The sequence below is a fragment of the Ranitomeya variabilis genome, chromosome 1, assembly GCF_051348905.1.
Source record: "Ranitomeya variabilis isolate aRanVar5 chromosome 1, aRanVar5.hap1, whole genome shotgun sequence".
Classification (NCBI taxonomy): domain Eukaryota; kingdom Metazoa; phylum Chordata; class Amphibia; order Anura; family Dendrobatidae; genus Ranitomeya; species Ranitomeya variabilis.
This window is the reverse complement of record NC_135232.1, coordinates 40663743-40688433: the sequence shown is the minus strand read 5'-3', so window position 1 is coordinate 40688433 and position 24691 is coordinate 40663743. Positions and strand designations below refer to the sequence as shown.

The window sequence follows — 24691 nt, the reverse complement described above, 5'->3', positions numbered from 1 at the left end:
GTGCGATGAATAACGAGGACACACTGTTGCAGTCTCTTTACCTCTTTACTGAAGGCTTCGGGATCCGCAATCCAGAGTACTGTTAACAGGGCTGGCAGAGACCGGCCGGTCCGAAGGCACATCCAGAGTTCCCTTTGCAGGTGGAAATCAGTGCCTACCTTCTAGCGCCTGTGTGTTGTAGTACCTCCCTGCTGAGCACCACGGGATAGTCCTCACAACTGTTGTATCTGTTCCTGATGTTCTTTCTCACAACTTGTATCTGTTCTGATGTTCTTTCTCCGTCCCCCAGATGATATGGATAGGACGCACCCGTATGACGGGTAGGCCTGGAGTTATTCTGGGACCCTAGCGTCGCCCCTCTCCCACAGTTGCCCCCTATGTCTGCTTAGGTGATTTAGGTGAGACAGCCAACCTATAATCAACTGCCCTGCCGCTGTTTGAAGTACTGCTTGGAGCCCAATACTTCCTCGGCGTTCCGGCCACCGGCTACGCGCCTCAGTAGGATGTTGCCACGATCTTAAGGCACGACTCCTACTGGTGTTATCTCCTTTTTGCTGCGATCTCGTTTCTCACTTCTCCACAATAAACCTCGCTTTGTTTCCTTTCTTGGGATGCCACCGCATTCAAGTGCAGGCGCGGCTCCGTAACGTTCTGTTCTGTTCGCTAGGTCACTGTCAGGATCCCACCCCTGACAGGGACCCCCCTGAATCTTCCCCTGCAACACCCTCTGCCACAGGATGTTGCCTGGTTCCAACCCAGTCAGCTTCTGGCTAACTTCCTATCCAGCCCCCAGTTTTACCAGATTGTGAGGAGTGGCCTAATACATAGAACCCTTTGCTCCCTCTGGTGGCCAGACTGTGAAGTGTATTGGTGTCTGTGATACCTGGTCAGGTGAACTCCTTTAGTGCCATCAGACGTACCATAGCCCACCTTAGTGGCGGAGCATCAGTACTGCAACGACCAGGTCTCTGGGGCGCTGCACTAGCGTTTTGTGATGCATGCGTCATTTTTGGTGCAACTGTCAGGGCGCAGACAACGCTGCATGATGCAGTTTTTTGGTGTAAAAAAAATGAACGCATGCGTCACAAAACGCTGCGTTATGCATGCGTTGTGCATGCGTTGTGCATGCGTTGTGCGTTGCGTCGCCGACGCTGCGCACAACAACGCAAATGTGAACGTAGCCTAAAGGTACCTTCACACTAAGCGACGCTGCAGCGATACAGACAACGATGCCGATCACTGCAGCGTCGCTGTTTGGTCGCTGGAGAGCTGTCACACAGACAGCTCTCCAGCGACCAACGATGCCGAGGTCCCCGGGTAACCAAGGTAAACATCGGGTTACTAAGCGCAGGGCCGCGCTTAGTAACCCGATGTTTACCCTGGTTACCAGTGTAAAATGTAAGAAAACAAACAGTACATACTCACCTTCGCGTCCCCCGGCGTCCGCTTCCTGCACTGACTGTGTGTGTGCCGGCCCTAACAGCAGAGCGGTGACGTCACCGCTGTGCTGTGCTTTCACTTTACGGCCGGCGCTCAGTCAGTGCAGGAAGCGGACGCCGGGGGACGTGAAGGTGAGTATGTACTGTTTGTTTTTTTACATTTTACACTGGTAACCAGGGTAAACATCGGGTTACTAAGCGTGGCCCTGCGCTTAGTAACCCGATATTTACCCTGGTTACCATTGTAAAACATCGCTGGTATCGTTGCTTTTGCTGTCAAACACAACGATACACGGCGATCTGACGACCAAATAAAGTTCTGAACTTTAACCAACGACCAGCGATATCACAGCAGGATCCTGATCACTGCTGCGTGTCAAACACAACGATATCGCTATCAAGGACGCTGCAACGTCACGGATCGCTAGCGATATCGTTTAGTGTGAAGGTACCTTAAGTAGTTGCTAACAACCTGCCTGTTCTGCTCAGCACAGATCTCTGCCGAGACAGAGCAGTCACAGACCGCTTCCATTGACATCACGTTGACAGAACAGTGGCTTCTCTTCTGCTCTACTCTGTTGACAGGGCGTGGCTGTTAATGTCATGACAGCCGGCTCCCTGCTGCTTCACTGCGGGGAATCGGCTGTTAATCATGATGATGTCGGCAGTGACTGTCCACTTCTACCAACGATTCTTCAGCTTCAGTTCACATTACATTGAAAGAGCAGCGACTTCTTCTCCGCTCTGCTCTGTTGATGGGGCGTGGCTGCCGATATCATGATGATTGACAGCTGGCTCCCTGCCGCCTCACTGCCGTGAACTGGCTGTCAATCGTCACGATGTCAGCAGTGACAGACCGCTTCTATCAACGATTTATCAGCTTCCTTTCACATTATATTGACAGAGCAGCATCTTCTCCTCCTGCTCTACTCTGTCAGCAGGGCGTGGCTGCCAATGTCATGCTGATTGACAGCCGGATCCTTGCTGCTTCACTGCGGTAAACCAGCTGTCAATCTTCATGATGTCGGCAGTGACAGACCACTTCTACCAATGATTTCTCAGCATTGATTCACATCACATTGAAAGAGCAGCGGCTTCTCTTCTGCTCTACTCTGTCGACAGGGCGTTGCTGCCAATGTCATGCTGATTGAGAGCTGGCTCCCTGCTGGGAACTGACTGTCAATCATGATGATATCAGCAGTGACTGACCGCTTCTACCAACGATTCATCAGCTTCCGTTCACATCACGTTGACAGAGCAGCGACTTCTTCTCCGCTCTGCTCTGTTGATGGGGCATTATTGCTAATGTCATGCTGACTGACAGCCGTCTCCCTGCTGTCTCCCTGCGGGGAATCAATCAGCATGATGTCTGCAGTTAGTCCCCATCAACAGAGCAGCACTGAGAAAAAAAAAAGAGCCTCTCGGTTGACGTGGAGCAGCTGAATCTCCGGCAGGAGTGGTCGGTGACTGCTCTATGCCGGAGTCGGGTAGAACAGGCAGGTTGCTGACTCTGCAAGGATCTACCTGCCTGTTAGTTTTTAGGCCCATAGTAAAAAATGTAAATAGCCCTGGACAATCCCTTTTACTTTGAGCAACTTATTTAACTCAGGGCAACCACAAATGTGTGAAAGGGAAGCGCTCTGCTCTCTGCATGACTTTGCCGGCATACCGCACATTTGTTAGAAGCTGATGATATATGTTGTCTCGCACTACAGATAGAGAATATAAAGTGCAGCTAAGACTCACAGTGCGGACATACTCAGTCTCCTCCTTGATGTGGGACACGGATGACCCATAAATATGGGAAACGTCATCTTCCATCGACACTTGATCAACTTTGCTCATGAACCCATTTTCTAAAGGTGAAATTGTTGTCATTTTTCTTTCATTTCCTGAAAGTTGATGAACGAGGAAAAGAACGATAACAAATATGAAAAGAATAGAAAGCAAAATATTAGTGTATGTAATAAACACAACTGTAACATGATATAGAAAAACAGAACATCCAAGAATCCAGAAGAGCAGGTCCACCACCGCCCGGCAAACTACTGACACTGAAATGCAGGATTACACCACAATCATTCATGCAGTTCTTTGGAGTATTTCTTTTTAGCCGAAGAAAGGAATAAGTAAAAAAAAAAAAATCTAAAAAAGGAAAAAGGAAAAAAATGATACTGTATATATACTGTATATTTATATTAAAAAAATCTAATAAAAAGCCTATGAGATGGTAAAGTGCTGCACATACAAAATCTGCTTGCTGTTTTACTATATGGCTATGTTTTTGTGTTTCAGAAAGTGGTTTAGAAGCGTTTTTGAAGAATTTGGGAAAAGATTTAATACTGAAGCTTTTTTTTTTTTGCTTTCAATTGGACGGTACATAGTTTGGAGCATTTTCCATCAGGAGATCTTTTAAAGAAGAGACAAATTTGACGTTGAAAAAAAAATGCTCAAAAAACTCATCAAATAAAAAGCTAAGATGAATAAGGGCTCGTTCACACCTCCGATTTTTCCACATGCGAGAAAAGCAGACCTAGTATTCTGAGTGTGATGAGAGTGCTATACAAGTGTCATCTGATTTTCTCATACACGGAGAACTTAAAAAAAACAAAACTTTTCTTCACTTTCTTAGTTCTGACAATCCATAAAAATCAGAACATTGAAGTGCCGTCCGATTGTTTTCACCGACTCATTGACTTGCATTGCGTATTTTGATCCGACCTTCAGATCAAAATCGGACATGGTCCGAACATGTGAATGACCCCATAGAGTATCACAGATACAAGTGCTGTCCATGAAAAACCATGGAGAGCACCCATGAGAAAATCAGACGTCTGAAAGAGGCATAGTAGTGTAATGAAGGAGCCATTGTTAGGCGATTTTTATGGCATTTTTGGCAGCGGATTTAGGGAAAAAAAAACTCTGATTGCAATTGCTCTCTTTCTTGTACTTTTTGGAGCTGTGCTTCACTTGTCCCAGTCACAAAGCTGAAATCTGCATCTCAGAACTGTGGCAATTTGTGGTAAATTTGGTTCTCTGAATCAATTAGTTGATTCCTCTGAGTAGAGATGAGCGAACCTGAACTTAAACACTGAACATGAACTCAGAGCTGAACACTGAACATGGACCAGACGCTAAACACCGAACATGGACCAGACGCTAAACACCGAACATGGACCCAGCGCAAAACGCTGAACATGGACCAGACGCTAAACACTGAACAAGGACTAGATGCTAAACATGGGCCCGGCACTAAGCACTAAACATGGACCCAGCTGAAAATGGACCTGGCGCTAAACGCTGAACATGGAACCGGTGCAAAGCACTTAACATGGACCCAGCACTAAGCACTGAACATGGACCCGGCGCTAAACGCTGAACATGGACCCGGCGCTAAACGCTGAACATGGACTAGACACTAAGCACTGAACACGGACCCGGCGCTAAACGACAAACATGGACCTGGCGCTAAACACTGAACATGGACCAGACGCTAAACACTGAACATGGACCAGACGCTAAACGCTGAACATAGACCCGGCGCTAAACGTTGAACATGGACCCAGCGCTAAACCCTGAACATGGATCCGGCACTTAACGCTTAACATGGACCCGGCGTTAAGCACTGAACATGGACCCGGCGCTAAACGCTGAACATGGACCCGGCGCTAAATGATGAACATGGACCCGGCGCTAAACGCTAAACATGTACCCGGCGCTAAACGCTAAACAGACCTGGCACTAAACACTGAACATGGACCAAACGTTAAATGCTGAACAAGGACCAGATGCTAAACATGGGCGCGGCACTAAGCACTGAACATGGACCCGGCGCTAAACGCTGAAAATGGACCCGGCGCTAAGCACTGAACATGGACCCGGCGCTAATCGCTGAACATGGACCCGGCGCTAAACACTGAACATGGACCCAGCGCTAAACACTGAACACGGACCCGGCCCTAAACGCTAAACATGTACCCGGCGCTAAACGACAAACATGGACCTGGCGCTAAACCCTGAACATGAACCCGGCGCTAAACGCTGAACATGGACCCGGCGCTAAACGCTGAACATGGGCCAGACACTAAACACTGAACATGGACCAGTCGCTAAACACTGAACATGGACCAGACGCTAAACGCTGAACATGGACCAGAGGCTAAAAGCTCAACATGGACCAGACGCTAAACGCTGAACATGGACCTGACGCTAAACAATGAACATGGACCAGACGCTAAACGCTGAACATGGACCAGACGCTAAACACTGAACATGGACCAGACGCTAAACGCTGAACATGGACCAGACGCTAAACACTGAACATGGACCAGTCGCTAAACGCTGAACATGGACCAGACGCTAAACACTGAACATGGACCAGTCGCTAAACGCTGAACATGGACCAGACGCTAAACGCTGAACATGGACCCGAAGCTAAACACTGAACATGGTCCAGACGCTAAACGCTGAACATGGACCAGGCGCTAAAAGCTGAAAATGGACCAGACGCTAAACGCTGAACATGGACAAGATGCTAAACACTGAACATGGACCAGACGCTAAAAGCTGAATATGGACCAGACGCTAAATGCTGAACATGGACCCGACGCTAAACACTGAACATGGACCCGACGCTAAACACTGAACATGGACCAGACGCTAAACGCTCAACTTGGACCAGACGCTAAACGCTGAACATGGACCCGGTGCTAAACACTGAACATGGACCCGACGCTAAACACTGAACATGGACCAGACGCTAAACGCTCAACTTGAACCAGACGCTAAACGCTGAACATGACCAGACGCTAAACACTGAACATGGACCAGACGCTAAACGCTGAACATGGACCAGACGCTAAACACTGAACATGGACCAGACGCTAAACGCTGAACATGGACCAGACGCTAAACACTGAACATGGACCAGACGCTAAACGCTGAACATGGACCAGACGCTAAATACTGAACATGGACCAGTCGCTAAACGCTGAACATGGACCAGACGCTAAACGCTGAACATGGACCCGAAGCTAAACACTGAACATGGTCCAGACGCTAAACGCTGAACATGGACCAGGCGCTAAAAGCTGAAAATGGACCAGATGCTAAACGCTGAACATGGACCAGATGCTAAACACTGAACATGGACCAGACGCTAAACGCTGAATATGGACCAGACGCTAAATGCTGAACAGGGACCCGACGCTAAACACTGAACATGGACCCGACGCTAAACACTGAACATGGACCAGACGCTAAACGCTCAACATGGACCAGACGCTAAACGCTGAACATGGACCAGACGCTAAACGCTGAACATGGACCAGACGCTAAACGCTGAACATGGACCAGATGCTAAACGCTGAACATGGACCCGACGCTAAACGCTGAACATGGACCAGATGCTAAATGCTGAACATGGACCCGGCGCTAAACGCTAAACATAGACCCGGCGTTAAACATGGACCTGGTGCTGAACACAGAACATGGACCAGACGCTAAACGCTGAACATGGAAAAGGCGCTAAATGCTGAACATGGACCCGGCGTTAAACATGGACCTGGTGCTGAACACAGAACATGGACCAGACGCTAAATGCTGAACATGGACCCGGCGCTAAGCACTGAACATGGACCAGACGCTAAACTCTGAATATGGACCAGACGCTAAACGCTGAACATGGACCAGATGCTAAACACTGAACATGGACCAGACGCTAAACTCTGAACATGGACCAGACGCTAAACTCTGAACATGGACCAGACGCTAAACGCTGAACATGGACCAGACGCTAAACACTGAGCATGGATCAGACGCTAAACACTGAACATGGACCAGACGCTAAACGCTGAACATGGACCAGACGCTAAACGCTAAACATGGACCAGTCGCTAAACGCTGAACATGGACCAGATGCTAAACGCTGAACATGGACCCGACGCTAAACACTGAACATGGACCAGACGCTAAACACTGAACATGGACCAGATGCTAAATGCTGAACATGGACCCGGCGCTAAACACTAAACATAGACCCGGCGTTAAACATGGACCTGGTGCTGAACACAGAACATGGACCAGACGCTAAACGCTGAACATGGAAAAGGCGCTAAATGCTGAACATGGACCCGGCGTTAAACATGGACCTGGTGCTGAACACAGAACATGGACCAGACGCTAAGCACTGAACATGGACCAGACGCTAAACTCTGAATATGGACCAGACGCTAAACGCTGAACATGGACCAGATGCTAAACACTGAACATGGACCAGACGCTAAACTCTGAACATGGACCAGACGCTAAACTCTGAACATGGACCAGACGCTAAACGCTGAACATGGACCAGACGCTAAACACTGAGCATGGATCAGACGCTAAACACTGAACATGGACCAGACGCTAAACGCTGAACATGGACCAGACGCTAAACGTTAAACATGGACCAGTCGCTAAACGCTGAACATGGACCAGATGCTAAACGCTGAACATGGACCCGACGCTAAACACTGAACATGGTCCAGACGCTAAACGCTGAACATGGACCAGACGCTAAACACTGAACATGGACCAGACGCTAAACTCTGAATATGGACCAGACGCTAAACGCTGAACATGGACCAGATGCTAAACACTGAACATGGACCAGACGCTAAACTCTGAATATGGACCAGACGCTAAATGCTGAACATGGACCCGACGTTAAACACTGAACATGGACCCGACGCTAAACACTGAACATGGACCAGACGCTAAACGCTGAACATGGACCAGACGCTAAACGCTGAACATGGACCAGACGCTAAACGCTGAACATGACCAGACGCTAAACACTGAACATGGACCAGATGCAAAACTCTGAACATGGACCCGGCGTTAAACGCTGAACATGGACCCGGCGCTAAACACTGAACATGGACCAGACGCTAAACGCTGAACATAGACAAGGCGCTAAATGCTGAACATGGACCCGACGCTAAACACTGAACATGGACCAGACGCCAAACGCTGAACATGGACCCAGCGCTAAACATGGACCAGACGCTAAACGCTTAACATGGACCCGGCGCTAAATGCTGAACATGGACCAGACGCTAAATGCTGAACATGGACCAGACGCTAAATGCTGAACATGGACCAGACGCTAAATGCTGAACATGGACCAGACACTAAACGCTGAACATGGACCAGACACTAAACGCTGAACATGGACCAGATGCTAAAAGGTGAACATGGACCAGGCGCTAAACGCTGAACATGGACCCGACGCTAAACGCTGAACATGGACCAGACGCTAAACCCTGAACATGGATCAGTCGCTAAACGCTGAACATGGACCAGATGCTAAACGCTGAACATGGACCCGAAGCTAAACACTGAACATGGTCCAGACGCTAAACGCTGAACATGGACCAGGCGCTAAAAGCTGAAAATGGACCAGACGCTAAACGCTGAACATGGACCAGATGCTAAACACTGAACATGGACCAGACGCTAAACGCTGAATATGGACCAGACGCTAAATGCTGAACATGGACCCGACGCTAAACACTGAACATGGACCCGACGCTAAACACTGAACATGGACCAGACGCTAAACGCTCAACATGGACCAGACGCTAAACGCTGAACATGACCAGACGCTAAACACTGAACATGGACCAGACGCTAAATGCTGAACATGGACCAGACGCTAAACGCTGAACATGGACCCGACGCTAAACACTGAACATTGAACAAACGCTAAACACTGAACATGGACCAGATGCTAAATGCTGAACATGGACCCGGCGCTAAACGCTAAACATAGACCCGGCGTTAAACATGGACCTGGTGCTGAACACAGAACATGGACCAGACGCTAAACGCTGAACATGGAAAAGGCGCTAAGCACTGAACATGGACCCGGTGCTAAACGCTGAACATGGGCCCGGCGCGAAACGCTGAACATGGACCAGACGCTAAACACTGAACATGGACCAGTCGCTAAACACTGAACATGGACCAGACGCTAAACGCTGAACATGGACCAGACGCTAAATGCTCAACATGGACCAGACGCTAAACGCTGAACATGGACCAGACGCTAAACACTGAACATGGACCAGACGCTAAACGCTGAACATGGATCAGACGCTAAACGCTGAACATGGACCAGACGCTAAACACTGAACATGGACCAGACGCTAAACACTGAACATGGATCAGACGCTAAACGCTAAACATGGACCAGTCGCTAAATGCTGAACATGGACCAGACGCTAAACACTGAACATGGACCCGACGCTAAACACTGAACATGGTCCAGACTAGGGTTGAGCGAAACGGGCCGTTCATTTTCAAAAGTCGCCGACTTTTGGCAAAGTCGGCGTCTCATGAAACCCGACCCGATCCCTGTGGGGGTCGGCCATGCGGTACGCGATCTTGGCGCCAAAGTCGCGTTTCGTATGACGTGATTAGCGCCATTTTTTCAGCCAATGAATGAGCGTGGGCAGAGTGATGACATAGGTGTTAGGGGAGTGAACGCCTATCGTCATGTATCGTATGCTAAACACTGAACATGGACCAGACGCTAAACGCTCAACATGGACCAGACGCTAAACGCTGAACATGGACCAGACGCTAAACGCTGAACATGGACCAGACGCTAAACGCTGAACATGGACCAGATGTTAAACGCTGAACATGGACTCGACGCTAAACGCTGAACATGGACCAGATGCTAAATGCTGAACATGGACCCGGCGCTAAACGCTAAACATAGACCCGGCGTTAAACATGGACCTGGTGCTGAACACAGAACATGGACCAGACGCTAAACGCTGAACATGGAAAAGGCGCTAAATGCTGAACATGGACCCGGCCTTAAACATGGACCTGGTGCTGAACACAGAACATGGACCAGACGCTAAATGCTGAACATGGACCCGGCGCTAAGCACTGAACATGGACCAGACGCTAAACTCTGAATATGGACCAGACGCTAAACGCTGAACATGGACCAGACGCTAAACGCTGAACATGGACCAGACGCTAAACACTGAGCATGGATCAGACGCTAAACACTGAACATGGACCAGACGCTAAACGCTGAACATGGACCAGACGCTAAACGCTAAACATGGACCAGTCGCTAAACGCTGAACATGGACCAGATGCTAAACGCTGAACATGGACCCGACGCTAAACACTGAACATGGTCCAGACGCTAAACGCTGAACATGGACCAGACGCTAAACACTGAACATGGACCAGACGCTAAACTCTGAATATGGACCAGACGCTAAACGCTGAACATGGACCAGATGCTAAACACTGAACATGGACCAGACGCTAAACTCTGAATATGGACCAGACGCTAAATGCTGAACATGGACCCGACGTTAAACACTGAACATGGACCCGACGCTAAACACTGAACATGGACCAGACGCTAAACGCTGAACATGGACCAGACGCTAAACTCTGAACATGGACCCGGTGCTAAACACCGAACATGGAACAAACGCTACACACTGAACATGGACCAGATGCTAAACTCTGAACATGGACCCGGCGTTAAACGCTGAACATGGACCCGGCGCTAAACACTGAACATGGACCAGACGCTAAACGCTGAACATAGACAAGGCGCTAAATGCTGAACATGGACCCGACGCTAAACACTGAACATGGACCAGACGCCAAACGCTGAACATGGACCCAGCGCTAAACATGGACCAGACGCTAAACGCTTAACATGGACCAGGCGCTAAATGCTGAACATGGACCAGACGCTAAATGCTGAACATGGACCAGACGCTAAATGCTGAACATGGACCAGACGCTAAATGCTGAACATGGACCAGACACTAAACGCTGAACATGGACCAGATGCTAATAGGTGAACATGGACCAGGCGCTAAACGCTGAACATGGACCCGACGCTAAATGCTGAACATGGACCAGACGCTAAACACTGAACATGGATCAGTCGCTAAACGCTGAACATGGACCAGATGCTAAACGCTGAACATGGACCCGAAGCTAAACACTGAACATGGTCCAGACGCTAAACGCTGAACATGGACCAGGCGCTAAAAGCTGAAAATGGACCAGACGCTAAACGCTGAACATGGACCAGATGCTAAACACTGAACATGGACCAGACGCTAAACGCTGAATATGGACCAGACGCTAAATACTGAACATGGACCCGACGCTAAACACTGAACATGGACCCGACGCTAAACACTGAACATGGACCCGACGCTAAACACTGAACATGGACCAGACGCTAAACGCTCAACATGGACCAGACGCTAAACGCTGAACATGACCAGACGCTAAACACTGAACATGGACCAGACGCTAAATGCTGAACATGGACCAGACGCTAAACGCTGAACATGGACCCGACGCTAAACACTGAACATTGAACAAACGCTAAACACTGAACATGGACCAGATGCTAAATGCTGAACATGGACCCGGCGCTAAACGCTAAACATAGACCCGGCGTTAAACATGGACCTGGTGCTGAACACAGAACATGGACCAGACGCTAAACGCTGAACATGGAAAAGGCGCTAAGCACTGAACATGGACCCGGTGCTAAACGCTGAACATGGGCCCGGCGCGAAACGCTGAACATGGACCAGACGCTAAACACTGAACATGGACCAGTCGCTAAACACTGAACATGGACCAGACGCTAAACGCTGAACATGGACCAGACGCTAAATGCTCAACATGGACCAGACGCTAAACGCTGAACATGGACCAGACGCTAAACACTGAACATGGACCAGACGCTAAACGCTGAACATGGACCAGACGCTAAACACTGAACATGGATCAGACGCTAAACGCTGAACATGGACCAGACGCTAAACGCTGAACATGGACCAGACGCTAAACGCTAAACATGGACCAGTCGCTAAATGCTGAACATGGACCAGATGCTAAACGCTGAACATGGACCCGACGCTAAACACTGAACATGGTCCAGACTAGGGTTGAGCGAAACGGGTCGTTCATTTTCAAAAGTCGCCGACTTTTGGCAAAGTCGGCGTCTCATGAAACCCGACCCGATCCCTGTGGGGGTCGGCCATGCGGTACGCGATCTTGGCGCCAAAGTCGCGTTTCGTATGACGTGATTAGCGCCATTTTTTCAGCCAATGAATGAGCGTGGGCAGAGTGATGACATAGGTGTTAGGGGAGTGAACGCCTATCGTCATGTATCGTATGCTAAACACTGAACATGGACCAGACGCTAAACTCTGAATATGGACCAGACGCTAAATGCTGAACATGTACCCGGTGCTAAACGCTGAACATGGACCCAGCGCTAAACCCTGAACATGGACCAGACTCTAAATGCTGAACATGGACCAGACACTAAACGCTGAACATGGACCAGGCGCTAAATGCTGAACATGGACCGGACGCTAAATGCTGAACATGGACCAGATGCTAAAAGCTGAACATGGACCAGATGCTAAATGCTGAACATGGACCTGGCGCTAAACGCTGAACATGGATCAGACACTAAACGCTGAACATGGACCCGATGCTAAACACTGAACATGGACCAGATGCTAAACGCTGAACATGGACCCGGCGGTAGTTTAGTCGCCCGCCAGGGAGGTGGGGAACTCAGTACCGGGTCCGGTGTTCACAGGGGGATGTTACGGTGGCTGCGACCCGGTCTCTGGCCCTGGGTGCCCATGTAAAAGGGGGAAAGGTCTTTAAAGGGAAAAAGTCTATTGTTCCTGACGCCACCTGTGGTATTCCGTCAGGTGGCTTCAGCTTTAAGGGGTTCCCTGGGGTGATGTTATGGCAGATAGATGGTATACCTTCCCACAGGTGAAGTGTATCCCCAGGGCGTCCCAGTAGGTAGATGGTAGATTGGTGAGAGGTGCAGTAAGGAACAAGGACACCGGTTTGCAGTCTCTTTACCTCGTTTACTGAAGACTTCAGCAGCCACAGTCCAGGGCACTGGATCACAGGGCAGGTAGGGTCCCGCTGGTTTGGAGGCAAGTACGGAGTCCCCTTACTCAGGTGGAAAATAGAAGCCTTCCTTTGTGCTGTAGTGGTGTAGTACCTTACTGCTAGAAGCTTCACATAAGGTCCTCACAGATGTTATCTCTTTCTCTCTGTCCCCTGGGTAGGATAGGACATAACCCGTATGACTGGTGACTTGAGCCTGTTTATAGGGTCTCTTAGATGACCCGGCTCTGAAGGGTGTCACCGTGCCTCCTGGGTGTTGGGTCAGACAGGGAACTTGAAGTTCAGCTGTCCTGCTGGTCTCTGATGTAAGGCATGGAGGTCCTTACAATCTCGGTGTTCCGGCTACCGGAGGTAGCCTGCGCTGAACATGGACCAGACGCTAAATGCTGAACATGGACCTGGCGCTAAATGCTGAACATGGACCAGACGCTAAATGCTGAACATGGACCCGGCGCTAAATGCTGAACACGGTCCAGACGCTAAACACTGAACATGGACCAGAATCTAAACACTGAACATGGACCACACGCTAAACGCTGAACATGGACCAGACGCTAAATGCTGAACATTGACCCAATGCTAAATACTGAACACGGACCAGATGCTAAACACTGAACATGGACCCAGTGCTAAACGCTGAACATGGACTTTGCTCTAGACACTGAACATGGACCAGACGCTAAACTCTGAACATGGACCAGACGCTAAATGTTGAACATGGACCTGGTGCTAAACACTGAACATGGACCAGACGCTAAACACTGAACATGGACCAGACTCTAAACACTGAACATGGACTTGGCGATAGACACTGAGCATGGACCAGACGCTAAACGCTGATTATGGACCAGACGCTAAACGCTAAGTATGGACCAGATGCTAAATGCTGAACATGGACTTCTCCTGGAAGTCCATTGCAATGAGTTTAGGGAGGAGAGAGAGCATTTTTTTCCAGATCCAAAGTTTAGGTCTCCATTGTTTTCAATGTGGTTCAGTTTCTGGCTCAAGTTTGAGTAAAGTTCTGGTTCCCGATCTTAACTCTGGACTAAAGTTTGGGTCTGGTAAAAGAACCCGAACTTCCATGGGTCCGCTCATCCCTACCTGTGACTCAATTCAGTTAATTCCTATAGATACCATATAGACAGGTGTCACCCATTTGTAAATTGCAGTCTGTACTCGAACCACATTGCGTGGACCGTCTGTGGGACTGCTAACCAGAGTTTGCTAGTAGAGGTGGATCAGAATTTAAAAATTCTGGGTTAGAGATGAGTGGACCCGCGGAAGTTCGGATTCTAGTACCCGACCCGAACTTTAATTCCGAATTTCAACCGAAACCTGACGTCAACAAGGACCCGAACTTTTGAGCTGGAAAATTTTCTGTCTCCAGAGTTCCTGGGGAAGTCTGGGGACAAGAGAGAGAGATTTCTGGATCCCAAGTTTGGGTCTCCATTGTTTTCAAGTTAAAGTTTGGGTAAAATTCTGGGACCTGAACCGAATTCTGGGCTAAAGTCCTGGTCAGGTACCAGAAGCCGAACGTCTACAGGTCCGCTCATCCATACTTGCTAGCGTCATACATATAGTTTGGGTCAGGAGACTCGTGGACTGTCCGTGCCTCATGGTCTGTCCGATACGAAGTCATGTATCAGTATCACTTAGACATGATCAGTGCGGGATTTTATTTTTTAGTAAACAGGATTGTTTAGATTTTCTGAGTGCAGAGAGCTTGACAATGGGAAAGAACTAATACAATAGCATTAGTGCGGGGATTCGGATGTGTGCTGTACATTCTGCATTTTATTCATCAGATACAGAGCAGCAATTGTTATAAAAAAAAGTGATTGGGTGACGCTCCTGTCTCTTTAAGGCAAGCGCTCTCCTGCCTGCGCCCCAGGTGTGTCTCCGTCTCCTGAGACAATGGGCCATCTTGTGAGACACTTCATGGCGCAGAGCAGCAGATAATCCAGCCCCGGAGCCAGCACCACAATGTCCTCCATTCATTACAAGCCAGTAACATTGAGCTGAAACTGTCCTGATCCAGTACGATCACCCACACATTACAGGTAGCAATACGTCTCCCGAAAACTATTTTTTTGGATGGGTGAAACTGAGAACAAGTCTCAACTCTGAGAAATGAGTATAGAAATATCTCACTAGTATCTCACACATTGGCAGATGGGTTGTTTTTCCGTTTTTAACTTTTCTTTTTTTCCTCCCCTTTATTCCAAAACTTTATTTTTTTGTTTTCAACAACAGTTTTAATTTTACCAAATAATGTACTGAAAAAAACAGGAAAAAATCCTAATGGAGTAGATTTTTTGCACGCTGTGAATATGGTTTTATTGGGTAAAATACAATATTTATCATATTTTTTTTTTATTTTTTTTTAGGGGGGATGAGCGGTGATTGAAAAATGACAATTCTGGTGTCTCAATTCTTCTTTTCCTCTTTCACATCCAGTTTAAGTAAATTAATTTATTGATTGCATTTTTAGAAATGCAATATTATAAAAAAAAAAATCTTTATGTTTTTAACCGGGAAAAAACAGTGACCAACTTTTACATTTTTTTTACACATTAAAGATTTTTTTATATTTTTAACTCTAATATATATGTGAGTATTCAAGTATCCTGCAGAGACATAGAAGTAAAGGAATAAATCAATAAAGTACATAGTAAGTAAATAAAATTCTACCCGGAGCCTCCACTAGAGGGAGCTCAAGATCTTCCTGCATACTGTATTGTTGACTTCAATGTACAATGTAATGTTATCTGCTTTAGCTCCCCCTAGTGGTGACAGCTGGTAGAGATAGTATATAATTTATATCTAAGCAGAGGATTTGGAGCTGTCTGTGTATCAGTAAATTGGAGCTCTGGATGTGTATATTTATTTTAACCTGTTACCGTAGACCTAAAAGGGTTTTAATTTTATCTGTTAAATTTCCCTCTTTGTGTTTCACTTCCTCGGCTCATTCAAGATCTCTGCTTGCTCTCAGTGAAATTGAACATTATTGCATCCATCCAGATGTGGGAAAACCTGTTCTGGTCACGTCTAATTAAAACATGAGCACGGCTCGTTACAATGTATCAGCACAGGATGAGCTCAGTGTTTTCAGCCTCTAGATGTCAACAAGAAAGTTTCTAACTCTAAGGCAGTGTTCACACATTGCATTTTTTCGTAACAGTTTTTTTTTTTTTTGCTGCATTTTTTAATGCAAATTTTAAGCTGCAAAGTCTAAGAGATTTCAGAAATCTCGCGCACACACATTGCTTTTATTTTCCTCACTGTTTTGTGAAACTGCTGCTTTTTAGCATCACTTTATACAGTGTTTTTTCACCCATAGGAAACAATGAGTAAGTGCAAAAACGCTAAAAAAAAAAATACAGCAAAAAACGCAGGTATCAGTTTTTTCTGCATTTTTGGTTTAAAGACCTAAGGACGTTAAATCAGGCTTTTTAGGGGGGACACTAATCTATCAACATGCAAAAGAGTAAAAAAAAAAATAACGCAACAATAAAAATGCAGCAAAAATTAAGCAAAATCAGTTTTTTTGTAAGCAGCTTCTTTACTGCTGAGGAAACAGGTTTTGCCTTTGGGAAAAAAATGCATCAAAAACACAATGTGTGAACATAGCCTTACACATTGGCAGTTTGCTACAATGTATCAGTGCAGCTAAAAGTTTTCATTCCGGAGTCTATAGTGTTTTCCTTATAGTCCTATCATTATCCATTTCTTAGGTGATGAGTCTATGGTGCGTGTGAAACATCGCACTGCACTCGGATATCGGGGCTGGGTTTTGCCTTTCTCTGCTCCTGACCTCCTGTCTGTAGAACTGTAGACAGGAGTAACAGAGAGGACGCTTTCAGTTCTGAGCAGGCAAACCCCTGGTCCATGGTAGGAGCAATGTATGCTGGGAAATGAGGGGAAAGGAAGTTCCTGCACCTATAGTACTGCCAGAATGCTGATGAAGAAAAGAGTGTATGGCAAGTGACTGTGTGTGAGAATTGGAGCAAATCCTGAAATAATTAGACTGGAATGTTCACCAAAACCAGTTTTATCTATGGGTTTTATCTATGGGCCCACTTGCTATCAGCGACACAGGCACGCTATGGGGCTTATAAGTCAGGGGAGCCGAGTGCCAATGCGGGTGCTGCCACCGGGCACTCCAATGAGCTTTAAACTGTTTGAAATACTCACCTTTCCCTGTTCTTCCGCAGCTCTGGTCATTTCCGTAGCTTTTGACTCTGTGACATCTCAGGGCAGAGGGTGCTATGACGTCACTACAGCGAGCCCTCTGTGCTGAGCAGTGCGGAGGGTCAGAAGATGCTGAGGAGACCGGAGCAGCAGCAAGCGGGGAACGAGGAGAGGTGAGTAGTAGATTATTTATTTCTTATGCATAAAGCACTATATGGGGCTCATTCTCTGTGGAGCATTATATGGGGTCCGTTATTCTGTATGGAGCAATATATGGAGCCCATTATGTTGAAATGAGCACTATATGGGACCCATTCTTTATGGAACATTAGATTGGGTCCATTATACTGTACGGAGCAATATATGGGGCCATTATACTGTATGGGGCAATATATGGGGCCATTATACTGTACGGAGCAATATATGGGGCCATTATACTGTAAGGGGCAATATATGGGGCAATTATACTGTACGGAGCAATATATGGGGCAATTATACTGTATGGGGCAATATATGGGGCAATTATACTGTATGGGGCAATATATGGGGCCATTATACTGTATGGGGAAATATATGCGACCATTATACTGTACGGAGCAATATATGGGGCCATTATACTGTAAGGGGCAATATATGGGGCCATTATACTGCACGGAGCAATATATGGGGCCATTATACTGTATGGAGCATTAAATGGGGACTATTATATAACATGTTAGGGCATGTTAGGTTAGGCTATGGGTTGAACTAGATGGACTTAAAGTCTTCCTTCAACCTTAATAACTATGTTACTGTGTTATTATATGGTATGGAGCAATTTATGGGGCCATTATTCTGTATGGAGCATTATGGCCCATTATTCTGTATGGGGCATTTTATGGGGCCCATTATACTGTATGGAGCATTATATGGGGCCCATTATTCTGTATGAAGCATTTAATGGGGCCCATTATATTGTATGTAGCATAATATAAGGCTCATTATTCTGTATGGCGCAATATATGGGGCCCATTATTCTGTATGGAGCATTACATGGGGCCCATTATACTGTATGGCACATTATATGAGGCTCATTATTCTGTATAGAGCATTATATGGGGCCTATTATTCTGTAAGAAGCATTATATGGGGCCCATTATACTGTATGAAGCAATATGTGGGGCCATTATACTGTATGGAGCAATATATGGATCCATTATTCTGTATGAAGCATTATATGGGTTCCATTAAACTGCATAGAGCATAATATGGGGCACATTATTCTGTATAGATCAATACATGGGGCCCATTATCTTGTATGGAGCATTATATGAGGTCCATTATTCTGTATGGAACATTATATGAGGTCCATTATACTGTATGGAGCATTACATGGGGCCCATTATACTGTATGGGGCATTATATGAGGTCCATTATACTGTATGGAGCATTATATGGGGCCCTTTCTTCTGTATGGAGCAATATATGGGGCTCATTACACTGTATGGAGCACTATGCGGTGCCCATAATACTGTATGGAGAACTATGCGGTGCCCATAATACTGTAAGGAGGACAATGTGTTGTCATAATACTGTAAGGAGGACTATGTGTTGTCATAATACTGTAAGGAGGACTATGTGTTCTCATAATACTGTATGGAGGACTATGTGGTGCCCATAATACAGTATGGAGGACTATGTGGTGCTCATAATCAGGGCCGGCGTCAGCACCCGGCACACCCAGGCAAGTGCTGGGGCCCTGGACAAAGGGGGGGCTCACTCACCGTTGGGGCCCAGGCCGCTTCCCCAGCAGCTGTGCAGGGTCGCCGCTGCTGTTTGAGCCGTCATTTCAACAGACATGGCTGCCCACAGTGTACTGTGCTGCTGTCTCTGCTAGTAATGACGCGGCCGGGGCAACACGGCCCTGCACAGCCACATGCCAGAGGAGCAGGACAGGAGATAAGCCGAGGGGAGGTGAGCGAGGCTTGTTTCCTGCTTCCTCATACTGTATTAAAAAATATTTCAAATGTGTCTGTATGTCTGTGTATGTGCATGTATGATGTGTATATTTATGTATGTCAGTGTGTATGACTGTGTATGTATTTATGTCTGTTTATATGTGTTTTTGTAAATTTGTCTCCAAATATGTATATGTACGTATGCCTGTATCTGTACAGTACATATCGGTGTATGTGCGTGTCTGCATATTGTATGTTTGCATATCAGCGTACCATGTGTATATGTGCATGTCTGCATGTGTACGCATATCTGCGTACTATGTGGTGCCCATAATACTGTATGTAGGACTATGTGGTGCCCATAATACTGTATGGAGGAATATGTGGTGCCCGTAATACTGTATGGAGGAATATGTGGTGCCTATATTACAGTATGGAGGACTATGTGATGCTCATAATACTGTATAGAGGAATATGTTGTGCCCATAATACTGTATGGAGGAATATGTGGTGCCCATATTACAGTATGGAGGACTATGTGATGCTCATAGTACAGTATGGAGGACTATGTGGTGCTCAATAATTTATGGAGGACTGTGTGGTGCCCATAATACTGTATAGAGGAGTATGTGGTGCCCATAATACAGTATGGAGGACTATGTGGTGCTCAATAATTTATGGAGGACTGTGTGGTGCCCATAATACTGTATAGAGGAGTATGTGGTGCCCATAATACAGTATGGAGGACTATGTGGTGCTCATAATACAGTATGGAGAACTTTGTGGTGCCCAATATACTGTTTAGAGGAGTATGTGGTGCCCATAATACAGTATGGAGGACTATGTGGTGCTCATAATACAGTATGGAGGACTATATGGTGCCCATAATATAGTATGGAGGACTATGTGGTGCCCAGAATACTGTATAGAGGAGTATGTGGTGCCCATAATACAGTACGGAGGACTAGGTGGTGTTCATAATGCAGTATGGAGGACTATATGGTGCCCATAATACTGTATGGAGGACTTTGTGGTGCCCATAATACAATATGGAGAACTATGTGGTGCCCCTAATACAGTATTGTTAAAAAAAAGCTAAATTTTTTTAAAAAATTTCCATCAATTTGAAATGTGTGAAGACTTGTATTTTTATGTATAGTATTATTTATACCATTTTGCAATAAATATGAAATATCGATCGCTCTTTATGTCATTGAAAAACTGCAATTCGGACGTGTCATCGTGGCAGACATGATGGTCTTCGGCAGACCCCTGTTGATATGGGAAAATATCAGCCTCTCACAATGAGCTTGCAGGATGACCCCGCTTTAAATTCCAGAAATTGATATTAGCATTTAAATAGTTAACAACCCCATATTCCCACTCTTCCATGTACGGTGGATGTCGGGATGGGGTTAATACTTGTCCATGAAAAAAGTTTTAATCAGGTCCCCCCACCCAATGATTCTTATAATCCCTGACATTTATGGACAGCCCCTTTAAGCCATCTGACTAGTTCTTCTCCCCAGATATATTCTGGATTTGCATGGCCTCTTACATCACAGGACCCTGTTCACATCACTGTGACGGCTCGTTATGGACGACCATTGAATGGTCTGTTACTCAGTAACCCAGTGACAGTGACTCCTCATTTGTCACAGAGTATGATTTACAATCCATTGTTCACAGAAGGAACCTGATAAAGCAAGCTTGTCATAACTCACAGTTCACATGGAAACCAAATAGCACGATCATGGCGGATCCACAATGATGATGGATTAATGGAAAGCAATCATTGTGATATGCCATGTTGCCTTGTTGTTTTAGGATAAAATCGTGCACAAGTGAGGTTCATCTCATTATTCGGTGCGGCCAAATATGTGTCCATAATGAGACACAAAGGCCAACAAAAAAAAAACAGCTTCTACATTTTATTTACAACCAGTAAAGTCTTGATTGATTGTCAATTGGATCCTGGTGGGAGCGGCTAAGGTTAGAAAGAGCCATGAACAGGTTTTTTATTGGCTATGTATCCACTTCTACATTGGAAAATAGAAAATACGGTTATTGCAAGCAAAAAAGGTTAGAGAGCTAAAAAAATAATGTCAGAAGTATAGATGTAGAGCGATAGATAGATATTAATAGCTAGATGGATGATTAATACATAGGTATGAGATGATAAATAGAAGTGAGATGATAGATTGCTGGATAAATATAGCTATGAGATTGATTGACAGATAACATATAGATAGATAATAGATAGATAGATAATAGATAGATGATAGATAGATAGATAGATAATAGATGGATGATAGATAATAGATAGATAATAAATAGATAGATAATAGATAGATAGATAGATAGATAATAGATAATAGATAGATAGATAGATAGATAATAACTAATAGATAGATAATAAATAGATGATAGATAGATAGATAGATAGATAGATAGATGGATAGATAGATAGGTATATAATAGGTAGATAATAGATAGATAATAAATAGATAAATAGATAGATAATACATAATAGATAGATGATAGATAATAGATAATAGATAGATAATAGATAGATAATAAATAGATAAATAGATAGATAATAGATAGATAATACGTGATAGATGATATATAGATGATAGATAATAGATAGATAACAGATTATATATAATAGATAATCAATAGATATATAGAAAGATAATAGATAGATAAATAGATAGAAAAAGAAAACAAAAAGCAGCACCAAAAGAAAACAAAGGGTGCAAAAAATCGTTCCAGGTATATACCAAACCTCATGCTATTATCCAGAAAAATGAAGGCAGCACTCCAATGGAAAAAATAAAAGTATAATAGATAAATAGATAGATAGATAGATAGACTTGGATGAAAGCCGCCATATTTTTCCAGACCTTTGCCCTAACTGGATGTAACAATGCCTTTGCCGCGCAGGGTCTATAGAAAGTTGGGTACCGCTAGTAAAAGCCATTTCTGCCATTGCTGATTGCCGCCTTCGGACCCCAGCAGTACATGCACCTGTGACTTACAAGTACGGCATCGTGTCATTGTTACCTGCGGGGAGGCTGCCCTCGGTGCCACTCTGCTGCGCCGCACACACGATACATTGTTTTATTGCACAATTTCAGGAAGTTACAGGTGATAACATTGACCAGGTTCCCCGTCATCCCTGCGACATTTACTACCTGGGGGAACTAGAAGTGACAGGGCAGAGCCCAGGCCGGTATCAGTCATGCGTGGTCATGCTGTTCCTCAACAAGAGCCATGATTCAAAATACCCTATAAATGACTATAAAATAAACGCATGCACGGGGACCCATAGGAATGATAACTGCTTAGAAAATCTACAGCACTCTATGCATTGTTCTCTGTTATCAGCCAGACAGTACAGTGTTCTTCAATGGGATGACTGATAGGAAGTCCAGAGGGATCTCTGCCCAGTGATAAATACTGAATCTCATCCTATCACCCCGCAGAAACATTTACCTTCAGTCTCTCTTATAACTCTTCAATGCAACTTTAGGATGACCACCCCTTTAACTCGCTTCCCTTTAACTCGCACCTCCGCTCACCTCTCCTGCTTGTTCCCTGGTTATCCATCGGACCCATTACCTGGCGTACAGGTGACGCCCCCTAGTGACTCACACTCGCCTATCATGCTGACAGTTTCCCAGTATCACTATATTCCTATTTGGCTTCGTCTCTCTTAACCCTTCACATCCTGCACCCAAATAATGCATCCTGGTACTAGTAGTGCTGGCGAGCCATACCTGTAGCACAGGAGTCCTCGTTCAGCCGCATATCTGGCCAATGGTAGAACGTATTAATGCATCCGTGTAAAAACTGCCAGGATGAAAAAAAAAAAAAAAAGTTCTTCCCTTTTAACTCCTTCGTTTCCAGAGCGCCCAGCTTAGATGGAACAGGTATCTGAATCCACCGCTCCCCGGCTCAAAGTTCACCTTCCAGGCTCCTGTCTCCGCGCGTCGTCTGATCAAGGATCAGGAATCTCTGCCGTTCTCCCATCTGCGGATATGAATGAGACCTTCCCCATATTCGGTGACATCATCCCCATTCTTCTGATTTCCATACGCAGACCTGTCCCGCAGGTGTGGCCGCCAGCCCTGAGCGTAGAGCACAGAAGGTTTTCTGGATGACACCGACAGGAGGCGGCGACTGTCATCCACAGAGACAAATTATCATCCCCTAATTACTGTATTAATAAGATAACGAGTTTCTGTGTAACCTTCCGTCCCGTGCGGCTTCTGTTTGTGTTATTATGGAAAATGGATAATTTATAACTGGTTATTATATTATTGATATTGCTATATTCACTGATCTGTAGCATTTATTCCTCCAAATGTAGATTCAGAATATTCAAAGACATGAAAAAAAAAAATCTTTTTTACTTAAATGCATGTATTCTAGGTTCAAAATTATTCTAGCAATTAAAAATCTGTTTTTTTTTCTTTGATTCTCCTACACATTGCTGGCTGTAGAATGAGTCCACTGGGGATCAGTCAGCGAGTTCATTCCGATAAGGAGGGCTGTAGCTCTTTTATCTGTCTATTTCTGAGCTCCTCTCAGCTCATTTATGATCACATCTACATTGAGATGAACTTTGATGTGGTTATAATTTGAGTGAGCGGAGCTCAGAAAGGTCAGGTTCACAGATCCCTGTTTCATGGTCCAGACGGCGGTGCACGGACTGCTGAGCTGAACTAACAGCTTCAGAGGCAGGGACGGACTGGGACTAAAATTCAGCCCTGGCATTTGAAATTACACAGGTCCATGCCGGCTCTGTCCCCTTCCCAGTCTATAATACTAATATCACCCCACCTGCTGGAAAGGAAGATTTACTACTACCTATTTTTCCAAAAATACCGCTATGTAAGATTCAATAATACCGCAATAATAATATTGCACAGCATTATGGACCCACAAACCTCACACACTAAGATGGTCACCCTGCCCCCACACATTATGATGGTCACTGCTACCACCCACACAGTATGGTGTCCACCACAGCCCCCACAGCATGATGATCTCCACAGAATGATAGTCTCAACAGTCCCTCACAGTCCACAACAGCTTCCCACACAATATGATGTCCACCATAGC

At 45.7% G+C, this 24691-nt stretch overlaps 1 protein-coding gene across 1 annotated transcript in view; it reads right to left on the bottom strand.

Moving 5' to 3' along the window:
- CCDC68 (coiled-coil domain containing 68) overlaps positions 1–23612 on the bottom strand; it is a 61365-nt gene extending 37753 nt beyond the window's left edge. Inside the window, exons 1-2 of the mRNA XM_077282482.1 lie at positions 23344–23612; positions 3186–3331 (exon numbers count right to left, since the gene is read on the bottom strand). Coding sequence (XP_077138597.1) covers positions 3186–3331; positions 23344–23374 — 177 coding nt within the window. The 5' untranslated portion in view covers positions 23375–23612. The remainder of the gene's footprint in view (positions 1–3185; positions 3332–23343) is intronic.
- Between the last annotated feature and the right edge of the window lie 1079 nt (positions 23613–24691).